Below are 21,206 nucleotides of genomic sequence, written 5' to 3' on the forward strand. Positions count from 1 at the left end.
ACAATATGTTTGAATGTTCTATTTCTCAGTCTTAAAGTCATATTCAAAAACATTGCTGAGTATTTTTAAACTTAGAAGCTTTATAAATCTACTAATATAGCTAGTTTTCTCTTTCAGCTTTTCTTACTAGTGGTCTAGTATAAAGAAATCAGATTCTCCAGTATAGTATCACTTACCTTTACGTGACCATTTAAAGAAGGTGAACCTTTTTTACTTTCTGATTGCATGCCATTAACGTGGACTTCAACAGGAGTCAGGCCTGGTGGTGGAGATGGAGTGTTTTGACCATAATTAGGCACTCCAGACAGCAGAATACTAGTTAAGGTTGCTTGGGCAGTAGATGGTATCATTAGGTGTGGAATAGCAGAAAAACCTGTAACAAAATTTGGTTCTGTTCTGATTAAGTGTCTCATTTAACTACCTCAGGCATTACACTATTTTATCTAAATTTTTATGTAGCTATGATACTTTACTAAAAAGTTTCCATTAGAATTGCATGCCAAAATCATAATGCTTTATCTGGGTAGGTTAACTTTGTTTTCTACATAAAACAGATGAAAACACTGCCCGTGACAGCATGTCATATATTAAGTTATAACCTTAACTTTGCATATTTATTCATCCGTACTAAGGTAAGTATAGGAATTAACGTTCCAAATAATTAATTAATCTCGAATTATCAACTGCAATTCTAATGACTTGGTGTTGCACAGTTCATTTAATTCACATTAAACTTCCACTAACCTGTGGTGTTTGTGTTAGCGAGAGATGTTGCCCACAGTGTGGGACTGGGCGTGCCTGAACTTGGACTCTGCAAAGGGCTCACAGAGCTATTAAGGGCATTCAACAGAGAGTTTGGAGTAGTTGAGGTGTTGACTGACAGGGCTGTTGGACCTAAAAGGCCTGCAAAAATTATGCAAGGTGAGTATTTAGTTTAGACTTACAGGAAAACATTTTTCACAAAAGTACCAATTGAAAAGAAACAAACAAACCCCCTGGTAATTTGCAGCCTGCATTTCACAAACCAATTTTAACACTGAACCTGCTGTTCATTTGGTGCATGTTAAGAATTCTTGTTCTTAAACTCGGCATCTTATACCCAAGAAGAATTGGAGCATCTTTCATGTCCTTCTACTGGACCCTAACTCTTGTCACAACAGAGTCTGCACTGGCTGCTTCTCAGCCCCAGCATCCCTTTGTATCCTCTGTTGCTTTTGATGGTTTGTTTCAAAGCAGCATCACAGAGACAAGAAAGCAACTGTACTGCACCACCTTGCTTTCACCTCACCTTTCTCTCAGAAGCTCATGTGAATCAACCACTACTTGTACACTAATGACTATTCCATTTCTTTTTGCACCTTCAATACAGGCCGCAAATGATCCCCCAAATGCACTGATCACTCCCAAAGCTTTCCCCCAAACCCAAAGAAATTCAGCACTACACACTGAAAAGGTAAAAACCCCAAACCTGCAAAGTGCAGCATGACAGGAACAGTCACAGAAGCAGCATTAAAAATCACAGTCAAATGGCACAAACACTTTCTACTGTGTGACCCGAGGGAAGCATGTGAGATGGAACTAAACAGCACTCCTGTGTGGCAGGTTTTTTAAAAAAATAAGATGTTTACTCATTTTTGTCCTGTATTTCCTACTGGTAAGGTCTAAACTAGAAGCACGTGGATCCCTCAATTACAGTGAGATACTGACCTGAAATGTGGTGTTTGCTATGTTACCTTTCCAGTACTGTTGCCAGGCTTAGGCACCCACCCAAATTCAGGGCAGCCTGGGACAACACACAGCCAAAGAAGCCGTAAAAGCCGTGCCCCACCTCCCCTGTATTTCCCTCCCTTTCAGCTGAGTGGTTTGCACACTTCCAGAGATTTTTCTACAGGGATGAGTCCCACCTGATTATAAAAGCCTTGGAGAAATTTTACAACAAGCCTTTGAGAGGCCAGAGGCTTTTGTAATTCTCTGACACTTAAACACGATTCCTTATGCAAAACACACCTCTGGTACTTTTTTTCTAGTACAATTGAATTAAGTTTAAAACAAAACTATATTAAAGAAAATATAAATATAATGAATGCATACCAAGCCCAGTGAGTCCTAGTCCTGCTGAGGACAAAATATCCAAACCAGGACAAGACAGACCAACAGGGCATGAGACAGTAGAGGGATTTGATACTATGGTGACTCCGCTACTTTCAAGTCCCAAGAGACATTTCCGTGCCTCGTACATATTTAAGGCATTTCGTTCAACACTTTTTACAATCACAGACTGCAAGGAGAGAAAACAGCAAAAGGAAAACCAGTGAATAACACTTCTCCATAGCACAGATCTGCAACACAGATAATTCTTCTTCATACTCCTGTATGGCTACCACAACCACAGCAGTGTGAGACAGCACGAGCTAACATCCATTAGCAACTATTTAAATTCAGGGGTGTGAGGTTCAGAAGAGCAAGACTAGGGATTTCATAAGGATTTGCAGTGAGAATGATGGAACACCTCTCTAAGAAAATTAATTACTATAGTACCTTGGTGCTACTTGGTAGACCAGATGTTAAGTACCTCAAGAGCTAGATAACTGAATCAATAATTAATATCTTATGTTCTCTTTTACCTGAGCTCTATACCTTGAAGTGGACAAAACCCCCAGTTGTTCATATTAAATTTACCTATTACATTCAGAGGTGTCTAAGAATAAGGTAGTAAGTTTCTGGAAAACTAAATTACAAAACCCCATTGCTTGTACATCTTCTACAGGACCTTTCTTTGTATTGATTTTATATATCCCTACACAGGGAAGCTCACATACTGACACAATGGAATGATCATTTAAAATTTTAAAACTTTTGCCTGCTTTGGCATTTTATACAACACAGGTAACCTATCCATACTGGCCTAAATATTTTGCAATAAACACCTCCCATTGCATTTATCAATGTATTCTACACAAAAGCTAATTTCTTTATTATTAAGCATTTAATGAAAGTCAAATCACCCTAAAGCAGAGCTGCTGGATCATTTAAACTGGTATTTCAAGCAGAAAATACATATGGCTTTCACACGTTTATGATCTGTTAAACTGGAGGGGGGAAGAGCATATATCAACTCATCAGCTCTAAAACTTCATCATGAGAGCCTAAAAGGAAAATATTAGCTTTGCACAAACCTTGCTTGGTTGTTTTGGCTTAGGCTTAATGCTTATGAAGACATCTAACTGCTCCATTAGCTGTGTTATAAACTGTGGTTCTACTTCAATTTCTTCCTTCATATCAAACATGAGCACAAGGGGAAGGCAACCCTGAAAAGAAAGGCATAAAAAATTCCTAGCACTTGTAACTGGCCATTTTCCCATAAAAAATAGTAGCAATAAACTGAACTATAGACTTTGTAACATTTACACATCATGATGCAAGGAGATTTCTGTAAGTAGAGAAAAAATAGCAAGGATGACATTTTAGGGTTACTTCCTTGTATGCAAGAATCCAGGTGTATGTTCCTGTCCCAGGACTCTGAACAAAAAGTTTGGTAGCACAAGGGTGAAAAGATTTACTGAATACTTGACATTCCAACCAGCACAGTCTTGTCAGGAAATGATGGCAGGACACCCATACTAAAACACTCCTGTTAAACTGCTTGAAATAAGGAAAAACACATGTAAAAAATCTCTAATTCACCATTGCCTAAGTCTTAACTTTTACCTTTCTCTTCCCCATTCCAGATTAGCCACGTAAATATTCTCTAGTGATATGGGTAACATCTGTAACACACCTGAAATACTAAAGCTTTAACGTAAAAACCCCAAAAACTGAATGCTGCAGTCCTCACACATTTTGTCCCTCAATCACATACATGAAAAATGTGTATGTGCCTTAGTACTAAAATAATGGCTAAAGGCTGCTGTGAAGTTTAAGGACCAATATACCAAAAATCTCTACAAATAATGATATTCACCACCAGAGCTATTTTTATAAAAGGCTTTATAGAGCTGTGGCTGTGTACTATAAAGAATGTAAGACATTAGAACAAGTAATTATTTCTTATGGTTTCCCAATTTCATTGAACATTTGCCTACATGGGAACTAAGGAATTCCTGACATTTCCCTCAAAAGAAACCTATTTACCGGACAAACATAGAAAAGACAGGTTGGCAAAATAAAACAAAACCCATCACCCAACACCCACAGAATATTTCAGAAATCTGTTTCTACTCAGAGGCATATTATTATTGTAAATTTCAATAACTTATGTTGCATTTATATTAAAAAGGTTATTTTTCAAGTCATTTTACCAGTGATTACAAGTATTTTCAATAACTACAAACAATGAAAAAACCCTGACAAAAATTGAACCAGCTGTTTGCAGTGTGAATAGCAATCCTTCCTCTCTAAGGCTAATTTACATGTGACCTGTAAATACATGCAGAGCAAGTATATCTTCTGTGATCTGGCAATTTTTTCAGACAAGCTTCAGTGAAAGCATTTACCATGAGATATTGCCTGGCAAGACAGACAGACTCAATTGTGCCCTGGAGGTAGACAGTGGATTTCTTCTGTGGGTTACTAGGGTCAGGGAAGTGGATCTGAGCACCAGTCCTCTGCATGATATGTTTGATGTTGCTGCCGTTTCGACCCATCATAAAGAGATGATGCTGCGCTGCGATGTCGAGCTGTGTGCTCACAGGGATTGCAGAGGCCAGGCTCCCAGCCAGGTGTTCCAAGAGCATGGCTGTTCCTTCCTGGGGGGAAATGGGAGAAACCAGTGAAACAGGGCTCACAGGCACACAAAAGGAGAATTCAGACCGCTTCCTTTCTCATCATGCACTCCACAGGCAAGATAAGAAAACACTGTTCGGTTTAAAACTATGATTGATTTGTAAGAGGTTACAAATGCACTCAACACTGCCCACTACTCCCATTTTATGACCAAATGCAGCATTTAATTGCCACTCTGTAACAGGCAGTAAGACAATGCCACAAGACTTGGTCCCAACAGACCTTTTGTGGCCACAAAGGCAGTCAGGAAGCCAACAGAGATTTATCTGGGTAGGTACACTTGCACAACTTGCCTCTCCATGTGGGGCTCAGATGTTCTTACTGGCTTGAGATCCACCCATCTGGGACTGTATCAATCTCTCCTACTGCCAGTTCCTAACAAGATCACTTTTTTACTTTACTAAGATGAACAGGCTCCTGGCTGTGTCTTGCCTTGACTGTCAAACACACACCTCCAAGTGCTGGATTCAGTTTTATTGACTGATTGGGCAACTTCCAAGGTTATACATTTGTGGGCATGTTGAGAAGAGCTCAGCATGAACAATTTTGTGGTTTTTGTTTGCATTGTTTTTGAATTAAAAGATGGGTAAGACCAGCATGTATTCCAGAATTGCCAAAAACCTGAACAAGTGTGAAGGAGGTGAACATTGGATTAAAACCTTACCACTAACAATGCTGAATCCTAAACTTAGAACTATTTTCTATGCAGTTTTACACTTCAGCTGTATAAGTTAATTATAAGAAAAAATCAAACCCTCAGGGTTTGCAAGTGATTATACAGTAACATGTGCTGATGAGGCAAGATATACCATCTTAGACATATGAATTATAAATATATGACATTCAGAAACCTCCTTAAGAGCCGAGATTACCTTCACAGCACTAGTGTTGTTTTGTGACCCTCTGACAATGACTGTAGCACCATACATTCGAGAGCGTTGTTTGAAGGAAACTGAAATGTTGTATGTCTGACATACGTGCTGAATGGTTGGAGAATTAGGATCTGGGATGGGTTGGAGAATTCCAGCAATAGGCAATTCAAACATGAGTACCAATGGAAGCAGCTCCTACAACAGCAATGAAGAGGAGATATGGAAAACCAGAACCATACTCAAACTACAACAATTTTATTCCTCAATCATAATGTGGTCAGTGATTATTTAACTGATAAAACATATCCTCTGCCCAAAGTTCATGATTAAAAATATATTGTCACTCAGAAAAAGGCACCTCTTTTTCCAGGAATACTAGAGTAGGCTTTTTTTGCAGAAGCTTTTTTGATTTTTGTTTGGTTGATTTTTTTTCCTTCAAAATAGCGGGAGCATTTGGAATAAGGTTGTGTGACGTGTCTGGCTCAAAAATTGCTATAAGCTTCTGGTAATTTATTTGATTTTTCATTATCCATGCCAAAATACACATAAGATTTGAAACTAAAAGGAAAAGATAGAAAATAGCTACAAGTGGAGAATGACACTGAATTATTTACACAAGTTATACATGAAAATGGTTAAAATGTGAGAAGCAGAAATTGCCTTCCCCAAGTCATGGATTCACACAGGATGCCTGAGCTTCCACAGGCCATCTGTGGTAGGTAAGATATACTTTTCTACACAGTTTGGAATTAATTTTCATCTTGCTTAGAGTGTAGACTTCGTGTTCAAGACCCACTTTGGACCAGTTAAAAATTCAGCCAGAATATGAATCACTGTTATAATACCCTTGGCATATTTCTTATATGGATACTCACATTTGTTCCTACATTTCTGCTGTCACCAGACAGAGGCAGACTACCCTAGGGTTCTCAAAACTATGCATCTGTCCCCTGACAGGTGTTTTTGGGGGTACACTACACTGAGCTAGAGCATTACCCGAATTCTGACTCTTGCAGACTCCACTCCAGCTGGCTGTCCTGCAATAGACACCTGGAAGAGCAAGAATGTGAAAAACATTGGATCATATTTTCAAGTGAGGCATGGAGAAGTTATCCAGACAGCTGTACTCTGCTTAAAAAAAAAAAAAAACTAAGAAAAAAATCAACACATTTCACACTTGCTGACATCCTAATTGTTCTCTAAACACTAGCTGAAAACTATAGCCAGTATTAAAAAAAATGTTTCAGCATCTTAGGTTACATATATTTAAGCTCCTAAAAAGAAAGGATACATCAAAAAATTTAGAGGTTTAGGTTAGATAATGGAATTACTACTGTATACATGTGCTCAATGCTAATATTCAAACAACAGTAAATTTTCTTGCATTTTTTGAAATTACTGCATTTTGCTTGGCAGCCATTAGGATGCACAAGTGGGAATGCTAGGTACAAGGATGAGAGACTTGAAAGTAAACATTCCACCAATATTAGTACTAGAAAAGATGAACAATTCAGGCTCAGTGCTTTATTCTAATGAAGTTGAACTCTTACAATAGGACATTCATTTCTGCTGGCTACTTGCTAAGTTTAGTCTTCAACAAAGTTGCACCATAAGTAAAAAGCACCAAAAAAAACCCAAAAAAACCCCAAAAAATAACCAAACCCAATCAATATTCTGAATAAGTCACTGTGTTGAACAGGAAAAAAAAAATTACAAAAGCAGATTTTTTCATACCACTTCTCTACCATTCACACTAAGTTGCTGACTTCTGTATGCGCAAAGTAATTTTAGCTTAAAAAATTGAAATGATTCATGAGCCATTACAAAATGTTTCCATCTGTTTTTAAAGATTTGCTCACTTAGGAAGCCCTGTACTTTCCACACAGTGTAAATACCAAAAATCTATTTCCCTGAATATGAACACACCATCCGCAGAAAACCCATATTGATAAGAGAAGTTTACCAATGGTTTATACTCTCAGGAATTACAACACAAATGAGCTCAGTATTAAATAACACTTACTTGGTTGCTTTTTTCTGCTTGATTGTTCCTATTTGAGTCTGGAAAATGGATATGGCATCCCGTTTCCTCCATCACTTTTTTAATATTATTGCCACCTTTACCTATCACATGAGAATGTTCTGTGTGTGAAACATCCATCTTCAAGGTTACCCGATTGCTCTGGAAATCAAGCACCCACAGTTTGACTTGGTCACAGCAGAGCCAGAGTATTTGAGTTTTTAGGAGTAATGTAACTTCAACAATGATATCAAAATTGTATTTTGAAAGTATTTTTGCTATTACTTAACTTCTACTCAAGCATGATGTTTTTAATAGGCATCAGTTGGATGTTAATTTGGTCTTGTTTTCTTTCTAGTGAGGAAATAAATAGTGGGGATAAATACCCCAAAGATGCACCCTTAAAAACAACTAAGGCTTTTAAAATACCCTTGAACTTTGATCAACTGTGACTTAAGTGTCCTTTTGCAATTTATTCTGTTTCCTTTAATTCTGTATTCTTTCAATTGAAGTCTTACACCCCTGTTTGATCTGAAAGGATCACATTAGGAAGACTTTGCAAATCAAAGCCATGGGACCAAATAACTGTTTTTTCTTCCTTAAACGGTTTTTTTTTTTTTTTTTGGTACATGAATTTTTAAAACACACAAACACTGCCTGCATCTATTCTTAAAAGCCCTGTTGTTAACAGCTCATAATAATGTTGTTCATAGTTGTTCAAAAAGTGGTGCTTATCACTTGAGTGATCCTCTTGGCAATCTGCTCTGAGAACCAGGAAGGTGCCATAGAAGTTCACAGGAGCCATACACACTGCCCCAAAAGAGCTGCTGCTGAATGAAAATAATAGCTGATGAACAGAAGAGACCTCCAGCCAAAATGTAGATGTTTTAGAAAATCTGGTCCTGATGTTTCAGAGTATAAGAATAGAGTAACTGTTAAAGATAAAACAGCATAAATGCTCCTAATATCAAATTTCAAACAGAAACAAAATTTTAGCTTCTCTGAAGTGGCTGCATAACCTGTTGCTTGCAGTGAAGCTGTATTTCAGATTTTGAAGGAAAACACCAATTCACTTTTAGCCATATGGCTGGAAATATTATTTCTATATAATTCAGATCTGGAAAAGCTGCTTCAAGCAAGTATTTTTCTCTCAAAATGTTTAAATATGTGGGTATACACCAATATCAACATCTGCAAGGCATTTATTGGAGACTTTGCTTCAGAGCATCCATAAATACCTTCTCTTGAAATGTGCCTAATTAAGAGATCAATGTCACGACAAAATTAGGGGCTAAGGTGTCATTCTAAGAAAGTTTTCTTACTTTTGTGTCCAAGACAGACATGATTTTCTCTTTTGCTTCTTTAACGTTCTCTTTTTTTCCAGAAACTTTAATATGGGGATCTATAAAAGAAATAAACTTGTAAGAAAAATACAGTACAATATCTATAAAAAAATTTCCTCGCCGCTCAAATAAATTTGAGCCCATTATTTATAATCGACTGATAAACCATACCACCAGCCTTTGGGATTCAGCTGAAGGCCAAAATGTCTTATTCCATCCCTTCAGCCCCACAATTAGGATTACCAATGAATTTATTAAACATGAGAACCAACTTAAAATAATAGAAACCAAATTCCAAATGCATATCACAGTATCATAAACATTGTCTGCAATGCAATAACATAGCTAAGACACCATATCTTCTCAAACCAAAAGTAACAGCAGACAACTCAAAACTTTTTAGCAGCCCACCGAACTCAAACCCTCCCTCATCATCACTCTATTATATTTAATTAGTCTCTACAAATATTCTTTGCAGTTTTAACCTGGCACTAAAGGTGTCTTCACCCACTGATTGCAGTTATCAAATGAAATTTAAATGACAGTTTATTACAGCAAATTGCTGAAATTCAAGTACATAAATTAGCAGGAACACCAGCTGATGATGGGTTTTGCCCAGTGAGATCTAAAATATTGATTCTACAGCCCACTTGGTTTACATGATAGTTTTCAGACCACTCCCCTTAAACAACACAAGGCATTGGGCTGAGCTAGCTGGTGCAGTCCTGCATCCCATAATATACACCTGGTCAGAGAGTACAGACCTGACTTTGGAACTAAATCAAGTACCAATTACTCCAAGTGTGAAAATGACACATGAGCCAGTTTAGCAGCACCATCTGGTGTCCAGGAGCACAAAGTGCCACAGTGCAAAATTACCATCAGAACAAGGAATGGAAGTTCAGTTACAGCACACAGCCCAACTACCACCCACACTTCTGTGTGCTAGGAACAAGGGCATGACATGGCAGGTGATGCCTCTTTCCCCTGGCCTTGAGTCCTCTACCCTTTTGCAGTGCCTTTTTCTCCTGTGATACACTGTACTGTTTAAAAAAAAAAAAATTCTCAACCCTCTTCTGACTCTTGAACTAATTTAATTCATTATGCTAGACAAATACATACACCTTAGGGAATATAAAAGTAAATATATTCTCAATGGCAGGAGAAAACAGCTGTAACACAACAGATCTGCCTTTCCCATCATCTGAATGATTGAAACCACTTCCCAGCTAAAGAAATGTGAAATAATACAACTTTAGGCTGTAAACCTGTTCTATTCAATTGAAAATTGAAACTCTAAGTCATGCCTGGATACTCTCTTCATTCCAACAGTAAAAATAAGCCTCTAGTCTTTACCATTAAAGTTCTGAGCACATTCAGCTAGGGATACAGAAACACTGAAGGGACACAGGATTCACTGCCAAGTTTCATGAAAGTCAAGAAAAATGCAGCATTTTGAGTTCTGAGAAACAGATACATTTTATTTTTTAAAATGGAAAAACTGCAGTCACAAAAACATGGTATGCACACAGAACCTACAGGAGTTTCAAAAATCTGCTGCTTCAGCCTTTCACAATGGAGCAAAGTCAAACAAAAACCCAACAACATAGTCTTAAGGGCAAATTTTCTTTTCTTTTTAAAGCTGACAGGAAGCCATGTGGTTCTAATGCATTTAAGCTGTGAATGATATTTGAAGTAGATGTCGCAGTCAGAAAATCCCAGAAGCGGATTCTAGCACACTGTGTGTGCTCCAAGTGCTCTTCAGATGCAACCAGCAAAAACACAAACCTAGACCACCACCACCACTGTGGAGCTGATTTTCACCTATTTGTAAACACTGTATTTAAATACATTTTTGATTATATGTAGGAAAATTACCTGAAATCAAGCCTGGCATCCTATTAGTACCGAAGGAGATTACTATCATTCCATATTATTATTTGCTTACTAATGAGTGAAAATACAGTTTACAATACATATTTTTTCCATTTCTCATCTCAGGTGGACACCTCTTTTCTGTTGATACTGACAGCTTCAGCCAAACATCCTGTATTTCTACACTTGTTTGCTCTTTTAAGATGAAAAAAAGCTCAATCACTCATTTTAAAACAAAACCAAAGAGGACCCCACAAAGCAAAAACTAATCCACTGAGGTCAGCGACAATTCTAAAATGTGCTACCAAATTTTTCAAAATTTGTCTTAAGTACCCTCTCCTTAACTGACTTCTTCTCAAGGACACAGTGGTAGGAAATGGATATGAAGCAAGTCAGTTTAAGTCAAAGAAATTAGTTCTTTCAGAGTTGTTCACTCTTTCCTTCAGTGTAACACTATTTAAATACAAAATCCTCATCAAATCTTGCCTGAAAACGAAAAGATTTTGAAGTGTTTGAATCGGCCTTGCATGAGTTGAAGCTCATTGAAACAATGTATGATCTGCAGGAAAACTCACAGGTACCCAAATAACAATCAACAGATCATTTCAGCAATCAATTAAGAATTTAGAGAGAATTACATCATAATAACCTGATTTTCTGTGTACTACAGAAACAAAATTTCTTAATATAGCTATGGAATCAAACAGCTTGTTTGCTTTGCAGCTGATTAAATGGATTAATGGCTACATTTAATTTAAAAAAAATCCTACCATGTCTTAGGCACTAAGACAAAACTCTTGGTTGGATAAAGCTCTACATTTAATATTTGAAATACCTACAGGTGTGATGGCAGCAATGTGCTGTCAAAGCCCCCAGAGATCTCCATGGCACTCTCAGAAGTGTGAAGAGGATTGTCAGGCACAAAGCTGTACCGGGTGTGATGATGTCTGGTACTGCCAGTGCAGATGAGCACAAAGCAGCCCTCCAGTCCTTACTGCCACTGATCCGCGCTGCCATGCACAGCACACAGCCCTGGCTGGAGGGAAACCACCCACTGAACCAGGCCAAACAGCTCCCCTGCCTGGGGCCACAACCATGAACTGCTGTCCAGGTGATGCTAAGCCATCCCTCGTCTCTAAGGAACACAGGGTCTGATGCCTCTTTTCACTTGGTGGGGGGAAAATAATCACCATGTTCATTAAGCTCCTTAATATAACTGGAGTATGCTCCACATAAAACTAGAGAGAGCAAAAAGCAGGTGCCTACATAAATAAAGACACGAGGCACCAAAGCTTTGCAAACTATTTGCAAACACAGAACAAAGGCTTCAGAAGAGGTCTGTGTGCTGGAAGCATATAATACTTTAACACTTTAAATAAAGTGTAGTATCAGACCCTGGAAAAGGTTTTAACTCATAAGGAACAACATGATTCGTGTGTCTTGCAAACTATTAAAAATGCCATTCTATGGTAATCCAACTTTTCAATGAATTTTGAAAGGCAGTATATTTTTCTATAGGAATGGAAAAGAAAAAATTAATTTTTAACAGGCCATTCCTCCCCCACCCTCCCAAGAATGGAGGAATATTTACATAGAATAGAAAGCTGAAGTTACACAACAGACGCCGCTGGAAATTTTTCTCAACAGTCTTCATTTTGCCAGACTCCTGCCTTCAAGTGATCTTTTATTGCTCCTATCCTCAAATTCCTCACTCCACACTTTGGCAGAGTTTCACCTCCCCAGTCTTTGTCCACAGCTACACCAGCAAGCCTCCAGCTTTATTGCTACTATTGTGTGTGACACTTCAGTAAACAAAACAAAATTCCTCCAAGCAAAAGTACATTTGAGCCAGTGCAAATGCATCGACACCAATTTCTCCCAGGCAAGACATATTTCAAATAATGAAGCCATTTAACTGTGTAGGCCTCTCCTGAAATTTGAGTGTTACATTTAATGTCTAGGGCAGCTCTTCAGACTACAGCTATGCATCCAGCTTGTTTACAGGATGAACAGCCTTAAGTAACACAAATACCAAAATACCACTACTCTAAAAATAGCCAGACAACTGGGCAACACCAGGGCAGATGACAGTCATTCTTAACGAGTGGCTGATTAAGATCTGAATCGCCCAAGACTATTACAGAACTTGAGCCATTCAAACAAAAAGACAAAAGAGACCCAGCATTTTTAAGGGACAAGTTATGAAGTGTCTGTCCCAAAAGTACCAACAAAAGCACACTAAGCTATGTGAGAAGTTAAAAAACAACAACAAAAAACCCCAAACAACTTATTAACACATAGAAGTTGGTATGTTCTCATCTGAAAGGGCACATACATTGATCACCCTACAAAACGATGAAGAAACACAGACCTATAAAACAAGTGAATTAAGCAAAAAGGTCAAGTAAGGCTTCCTACTAACATGAAAAAATGATAATTAAATTGAAACAATTTATTTAATGGTCATAAATAAATTAGGAAATACTGTGTGTACAGTTTTAGGAGTGGACATTCCCTCACCAAAGTAGATGATTCGTAATGGCCAAGAGAGACTTGAAACAGGCTCAAACTATTGCCATGGAAAAGCAACATTAAGGCTAAAAGCATGGAGCAAATGCTCAGGAGTAAGGGCACATGCAAAGGAGCTCGACTGAATAATAAAGGAAATTCAGCACTTGGGCACTTGGTGCTGTTGGCTTACCACTTTAAAAGAATTCTCATCCTCTAGCCAATACAACTCAGAGCACTCACTTCTCCTCCCAGTGTCTAAACCACAAAAGGAAAAAGCTCCTCGTGTACTAAGGCAGAAAGCAATGAGCCATTTCCTACTGCAGACTCCTGAGTATTCTCAGAGGTATCACTCAAGAACAACATGTAGTTTTTCTCATTTGGGACTTGACTTTTTTCTTGGTTTTTAGCTGAAATTAGACTGCAGCATCATTTTCTCTGAACAAGATTTCACCCAGCTAACTTGGGTATGATCAAAAGCCTACTCAGAGCATCATAAAACTCAACATGGGCTGCAAGCAATTAATAGTGTCTTCAGAGGAGACATATCCTGAGGCTCTGGGCATTCTGGGGGATCTGTTTGTTGTGGACAAACAACTGATTATGAAAAGTCCCTGGGAGGAGCTAGAGCCACTGCTTATATGTGTGCACACATTTGAAAGACTGTTTTCTCAGCATTTTTTCTCTCTTGACTTTTCCCATTACTGGCACCTACCTCCAAACCATCTTCAGAAGAATTTCTGTTCAGCTCAGAACATGAGAAGGAAGCTGAGAAAAAGCAAACACTTGTTGCACTGTTCTGCACACTGCTCCCTCCAGGGAAGGCAGTTTACATGCAGCCCCTCACTCTTGTCACAGTTTGGTTGCTGCCATGCTGTCACCTCAGGAGCATTAACTGCCAGAGCACTGCTCTTCAACCCTGCTCGGTAACAACTGTGTGAGGTGCAGCCAGCAATCCCCTCCTCACTTCTCTTCACCATTTATAGTGACACACTTACATACATACACACACAGGCAGACATACAGATATTCACAAAGCAGAGACTGAGTAACACACCGACCTTACACAGAAACCTGAAGAAACGCAGCACAGCATCTGGTAAAGCAGAGAAAAGAACCTTGTTTCTCAAAGATTTCAGTGTAGCTCAAAAGAAAACATCAATGTCTGCAACTGGCTACTTAAAATGGTTCTAAGAGTAAAATATCTGTTTGATGTAAGCCTCATAAATTAAAAGAAATGAGATGCACTTGTACATGAATCATAGCTGAATCCCACATTTGGATCTCCTAGCAGCTTTGAAACATCCCAGCAGAACACTGAAAATTCATGTTCAGAATGCCCAGAATTAAGTGAAAATTAGCCAGAAACATCAGATAAGCTTTAAAAAATAGATTACCTGTACAACATTACGTTTGGAGAAATAAACTATTGATGACTGGATTTCGGACCACTGACAGAGGAAATGAAGTTGAAAAGACTTCTCTTAAAGCATAAGCAAAGAGGGAAGACAAGGAAGAGGTAACAGATCATATGGCAATTTAAACAGAAAAGTGACCAGATTTCAAGGGAGAAGGGGAAGGCCAAGGTGGAGAAGAAAACCTGAAAAGAAGAAATGAGAATGAATTAATTGTAATCACCAAGACACTCCATTTCAGTTACACAACTTTAGTTACCACCATGATCAGCTTAAATTCCTTCTTTTACTTCTAAAAAGAGCCTTTAGGGACATTTTGCAAGTACAGTCAGCCACAAAAAGGCACGTGCCATGCAGCCCTTGTGCTGCCTCTTGGGCAGCTGCTCTTCAGCCCAAGCAGCCACCCAAAGCAAGGCAATCTCTCAGCAGGACACAAAGTCTGTTATGGCTCCTTTTTTTTCAGCATGGATGCAAAAAATTCACAGTTCATGACTTAAATGTCTGTTGCCTTTGTATCTCAAAGCACAAACAGAATCAGAATGCCTGGGAAAGAAAATAAATACAGAGAAGAAAAAAGCTATAGTATTGCAAGATCAGCTTAATAAAGGACCTAGAAAACAGTCACGGCATTCCTATCAGAAATAACACCACTGTGTCTTCACTGCACACCGACTCATACTCGGGGTTGCAATTCTGCTACATAAGTCATGAGATAATTTTAGTTTCTCACACACATTCTCAAACAAGTCCTTGTGACTGCGTTTTTCTAAATAAAAAACATCATCTGACTCGTGAGCTGAAGTTCACGGCTCAGGCTCAGCCCTCCTTGCAGTGCTCCCACACCCAGTCCCTGGCTACTGCTGCACCTTTCGGTGTCTGATTGCTCTGACCGACTGCACCCCACCGTGTGAGCTGGTTTGGACACAGCCACTGCAAGCGTGAATTCTGTGGCTGGACCAGGAGGATGCAGTTAGTCTGCAGCAAAGATTAATGCACTGTAAAGGCCTGACTGAGCAGGACACACAGACCCATCCTCTTAGGAATCAGGATGGAATTAAATGTTATCGGAAAGATAAAAAGAGCTGCCTCCCAGCAGGACATCAGACATCTGGTGACTAAAGCCAAGGAGAGCTCATAGAATAATTTTGATTACCATTACAAATACTTTACTTTCCCTGCTTTAGTACCACACTCTGTGAAATGAATTTTCCCCAAGAATGTTTTCATTTCTCGGATTATTATATTTTTAGAGGTTATTTCAACTATATTCCTGGTGAACAGGCTGCATTTTTTGTTTGCTTGCTCTGATTTTTCTAAACAAAGAGAAAAATGGCAAGTCCAATAAACATCTAAACTGTCTTCTTGAGAGCTATTGAAGTAGCAACAGCTTCACAAATTAGATTAAAATGATGACAACCCAGTAAAACTCCAGTCTAAGAGTCCACAGAAATACCGATTCAAGGGCTTAGTAGGCTCTTACAAAAAAAGAGCTCCAGTACCAGCAGACCACTTACACTGCCTAGTTTTCCTTTCCATGTACCAGACACAAATTACATTGCTTACAACAGCTAGATACTAAATAAGAAAAAGATCCTGAACTCTTTTTTGAAGCTGTAAGAAGTCATTTTCTTATACAGCATTAGCTCATTAATGCACACCCATCTCTACATCTTGAGCTTGAAATTTGAAAGATCAAAACATATTTTAAAGTTATGATAATATTAGGCATATGAAATTTGACTCAAAATTGCTATGTTAATAAACAAATTTCTGCCACTGACTAAACATGACTATTTCTTTTATTATTTTTTAGAAGCACAAGGTATAAATTATTTCCCAGCACCACTACTGTGCAGGCTACAGTCTCCAGGAGTGAAAAGTCAAATAGAGAGACAAGGAAAGTAGTGTTTCCATCTTCCTTCTAAACCCACTAGGGATGCACCTAACCAACAAAAGCATTATCCATCAATCCAACAACTGGTTCTGAATACTAAAACCTTCAAGATGCTTTTACACCAACAGTTTGTTGGGTGAATACTGAATCACATTTTAATCATGTAATAATCCACCACTTCTTAGCTTTTGGCATGGCAATATGTATATGGCACTCCAAGAGCTGTTTATCTTACATTAAAAGGTTATTCTTATTCGCAGATATTGAATTATTTTCACCAGAATAACTGGCAGTTTGCACCTGATTTGGGAAGAGAACCATCATCTCCTGAAGAACGGTGACTTAAAAACTTCTGCTTTTCTTTTCATGGAGGGGTTCAGAGCAAGCAAAGACTGCCCACACTGTTCCTCTGCAAGGGACATTTCTTTGTGATATACTGTGAAATAAAAACAACAAGCACACGAAAGAAGCCCAGTGTTGCCTTTCAAATCAAGAAATCATTCCTGAGTTGTTCTCAGATGAATTTTCTCTGCATCACTTTTGTCATCTGTCTCTCTTAGTATTACATTAATAGCAAAACTCACCTCTGGGAAATTAACCACCTATTGAGCATCTCTGCAATGTGAATTTCAGCAGTCACTCTGATAAACTGTATGCTGTGTCCCAAAAATTGAGTTTAAATAGATAGATGGGTATCAGAGTAGAACGCTCTCAGTCTCCAGTTTACCTGCAAATGCAGTGCAGAGCACATTGCAAGGTATCTGCTTGCTAGAAGCTCCTAAAAATCTGAAACCAATACATCAACTAATTTAAATTTTCACTGAAAGATCGTGACAAATCTGTGCTCTCAAGCAATTTAATTACAGCAATAAGTTTATATAACTACATTCCAGGGCTTGAAATTTCAGTTTTATTATAGTTACTGCCAAGCACACTCACTGGATGTTAAGCCCCTTGACAATTCCCTTCATATCACAACTGTGTTTGTATTCTACCCCTCCCTTGTCTGGCCAAGTGTAAGCAAATCACTGCTCTTCACAGAAAACACAGCACAGCCTGATCAAAACCAGAAAAGCCCAAAATCTTCTTACTCTTACAGGAATGACCCAAGTTCAAATCACTCTCGTGTAAGTGTAGTTACAGTGCAATGCCCACCTGCTGGCTCCTTTGTTACCTAGAATTTCCTTAAAACATTCACCAATGTGACCACAAATACATTTTATCTTCCTCTGAGCCAGTATAAATCCATGAGTTTAAGCTCTGGTGGCTGCAGGCACACACCCCTGAGCACAAACGAGATAAAAGGCTCAAGCAAATGTGACCTTCTTTAAAAGCCTGCTTGCCTGTCACCTACCCTGCAGAATTAATGGCAGGGGCTGTTTTCTGAAGAGGCAGCAGCCTGGGAGAAGTGACTCCAGCAAATAAGGGATTTGCTGCCAGCTGCTGGCACAAGGGATGCTGTGGGTTTGTGCGTGTCTAACTGCTGGGATCAGAGGGAACCAACACCATCTCTTGTGGCCGAGTTTCAAATGGCCTGGGATGGTCTTCCTGTCCATTTATGTATTGCAAAACAGGGAGGAGTCATCTATGCTTCAGTCAGCTGCTCCAGAAACAAAAGAAATAAACAAATTTGTGATCTCAACACAACCGTTCTTTAATTTTTAAAGTACACAGTTGTGGGGTTTGGGGGAATTTTTCTTCAGAATATAAGAAGCAGTATGCACTGACAGTTTCTCTTTTACAGAGAAAGTTAATAAAAAGCAGATGGAGGTCATACTACAGCAACTACAATACGTGCTGTAATTAATCTGGCACTCCAAACACAATGTCAGCAAGAGACTCACTATAAATCTCTAAGTCAATTACAGACCGATTGCCTCAGCAACACATTACAGAAATTATTGACCATTTACAAAGTTGCACTGAGGTAAGAAATCATTCAGCTCAACAGGTACTCTGTAGGTTAATTAGGAAGCTTAGCACTGAGTACTTAAAGTGAATACTTGGGAGAAGTACTTAAACTAAAAGACTCCTTCCCTCAAAATATTCACAAGCCGAACATCATAAACACAAAAAACAGCAGAATTTTTCCACCTTTACATCTCACCCTGAGGAGAGCAGCCACTGGCCAAAGAAAAAATGGATCATTCACATGCATGCATGCATTTCAAATGGCAAAATAGGCAAATATTGTCACGCTTGGCAAGCTATAAAAAAACTAGAAGAAAGTGAGGCATAGGAAGTTTGGGCCTCCAGACAAAGTATGTCCGCTCAGAAAAATGGTGGCAGTGCTGTTCCATTGGAAATGCTGGATAAATCAAAGAAAATCAGCATTGTTTCAAATTCTACATCCACAGTTGGAAGAAAAAAAAAATTAAAAATCCCTGTGTTACTTTTCCAGTAACTGTTTCTCTAAAGAAAAAAATAATTACTATCCCTTTCTAGCCATCTCCTGCAAATATTTCATGTCCCACCAACTTGCATCAGGAGAATGCAGTGACAGCTGTGGACAACCAGCATACGTCAGCTGAAAATTGTCCCCACAGTTTAGCTGCCTAAATACTTGTGGGAGAAGACAAGTTTTCCATTGACTGTAGCAAAAGCAAATTCTAGCTTACAAGTATAGAAAAAAAACCCCTAAAATTGGTAAGTCCATCAATAATAAATGTATGTTATAAATAGTTGACTGCAACTGATTTTACCTGGACGAATTTCAACCACCATTAAAACTAAGGAGTTTTGTAAATACTTGTGTATTGTACCAGGCATGAGAGTTACTGCAAAAATTACCAGCAAATACTAGACTTAAAAACCAGATAATTTCTTGAGAGAAACCACAAAATAGGACCCAGCACTCCCCATACTCCACCATGCCAGTCTAACTCCTGAATGCCAATGCTGGGCATACATTTATGTCAATATTTTAGTTAGCAGCTATGGCCTCACATACCTCACTCTCTGGATAACCTTTAGTCTGCCCATGAAAAAACAAAACAAAACAAAAAAACAAAAAAAAACAAAAAAAAAACCCCAAAAAAACCACAAAAAACTTGTGTCATTAGGGTGATTGAGGCACTGGCAAGTGCAAGAAGTCAGCAAGATAAAAATTCATATTGTTATCAGGAAGTAGAGAGCACCACCTCTACCCACAGCTCTTGCTCACATCTTTTCTCTGCCAGCAGATGAGAGCAGAACAGCAAAGGGCACCACTTGCAGACACAGGTTTAGAAATTGCAGTTTAGGCACTCAGGTCTAAGTTAGCAGATGCTCATTTTCAGCTGATGCTGGCAATGAGTGAGGTTAAAGCTTTAGTTGTAAAAATAACAGAAGATGGAGCAGAAAATATGCAAAAAATATCTGTCTGTTAATGTATTTTAGGAAGGAAAAAATGAGTTAATGGCCAAGAGTGTCTTACTTCTTGATAATTTCTTCATTTGGGCTGATATGCTGCTTACACTGCTAAGAAGCAATTTTCAATATAATGAGTCAGCTGATTAAAAGCATAACCCATTTTGTAGTAGCTTTCTTATCTTGGTTTGGCATTCCACCAGTAATTCATGCTATAAATGAACTTCTCTACAGTAGTTTCTTTTGTTTCGTTTTTTTTCCAACCCCATCAGTCTGGAACTTCCATCTTTACTTATGGAACTCAAAATCTGCTCCTCTCCCAAATGCACCCGTGTACACTGTCATGGCATTCCTACAGGGATTCCTTGCAGCATCCTTCAGTAAGCAAATACACAAGAAAAAAAATTAAAAAAAATTATGCACCCAATTTGCCACTTCCAGTATTCCTTCCCCTCACAGAAAGCACACATTCAATCTGACAATTCAGATTTCTTTGATGTGACCAAATGTGTGTGTGTGAGCAAAGTCAATTCCCCTTTGTAACCCTCCACATGACAGAGGCAGGAGAGCTCAGCATGAGCTTTACTGCTCACTGCACTCAGGGCAGTAGCAACAGCAGAGGGGAACTAGACACAGGAATTTGCACACCTATAGCTACAAATTTACTGCTGGAAATCTCAGTGGGAGCTGTTTGGCATTAGAGGATTTTAAGCCTATTCCACAAAAAAGCTTGCACTTTACTGAAGCCCAGTATTTTCACAGCTTGCTTTCTTGGCTACTACTCTCCTCCAGCACTGCAAAACCAAGTTTACATTATTTGACATTGCATTGGACACAAATCCAATCAGCTGGATGAAAGCCGCACTCAAAATTAATCCTTTTTATTGCCATCTTGGTTTACTTGCACACATTCTAACACTGTTTTGTGATTTTTTTTTTAGTATAAATTGCCAATATCCTCAGCTCCCATGGACTAGAAATTCATATTTGCGTTCCTGGTATTTTAAGTCATCCATATGTTTTGATGCAAAACAAGACATCTGGTAAATCTTTAACAAATTTAAACTGCAGCCATCAAAACTGCAACTTTATGGAAGCTGCACAAAGACATCAAATGGGAATAGTGACATGTTAGACACTGAATCACTG

At 38.6% G+C, this 21,206-nt stretch overlaps 1 protein-coding gene across 3 annotated transcripts in view; it reads right to left on the reverse strand.

The window, feature by feature from the left end:
- Positions 1-21,206, reverse strand: part of BICC1 (BicC family RNA binding protein 1) — a 90,432-nt gene that overhangs the window by 12,892 nt on the left and 56,334 nt on the right. For 2 of the 3 annotated variants that reach the window (XM_068197169.1, XM_068197170.1), the window contains exons 4-12: positions 8,997-9,076; positions 7,678-7,836; positions 6,651-6,704; positions 5,655-5,849; positions 4,494-4,745; positions 3,177-3,308; positions 2,092-2,278; positions 745-903; positions 177-373 (exon numbers count right to left, since the gene is read on the reverse strand). In XM_068197169.1, coding sequence (XP_068053270.1) covers positions 177-373; positions 745-903; positions 2,092-2,278; positions 3,177-3,308; positions 4,494-4,745; positions 5,655-5,849; positions 6,651-6,704; positions 7,678-7,836; positions 8,997-9,076 — 1,415 coding nt within the window. Of the gene's footprint in view, positions 1-176; positions 374-744; positions 904-2,091; positions 2,279-3,176; positions 3,309-4,493; positions 4,746-5,654; positions 5,850-6,650; positions 6,705-7,677; positions 7,837-8,996; positions 9,077-14,797; positions 14,914-21,206 lie in introns of those variants that run through there. The other variant, XM_068197171.1, reaches the window with a different exon arrangement.

This window comes from Anomalospiza imberbis, chromosome 8, assembly GCF_031753505.1.
Source record: "Anomalospiza imberbis isolate Cuckoo-Finch-1a 21T00152 chromosome 8, ASM3175350v1, whole genome shotgun sequence".
Classification (NCBI taxonomy): Eukaryota; Metazoa; Chordata; class Aves; order Passeriformes; family Viduidae; genus Anomalospiza; species Anomalospiza imberbis.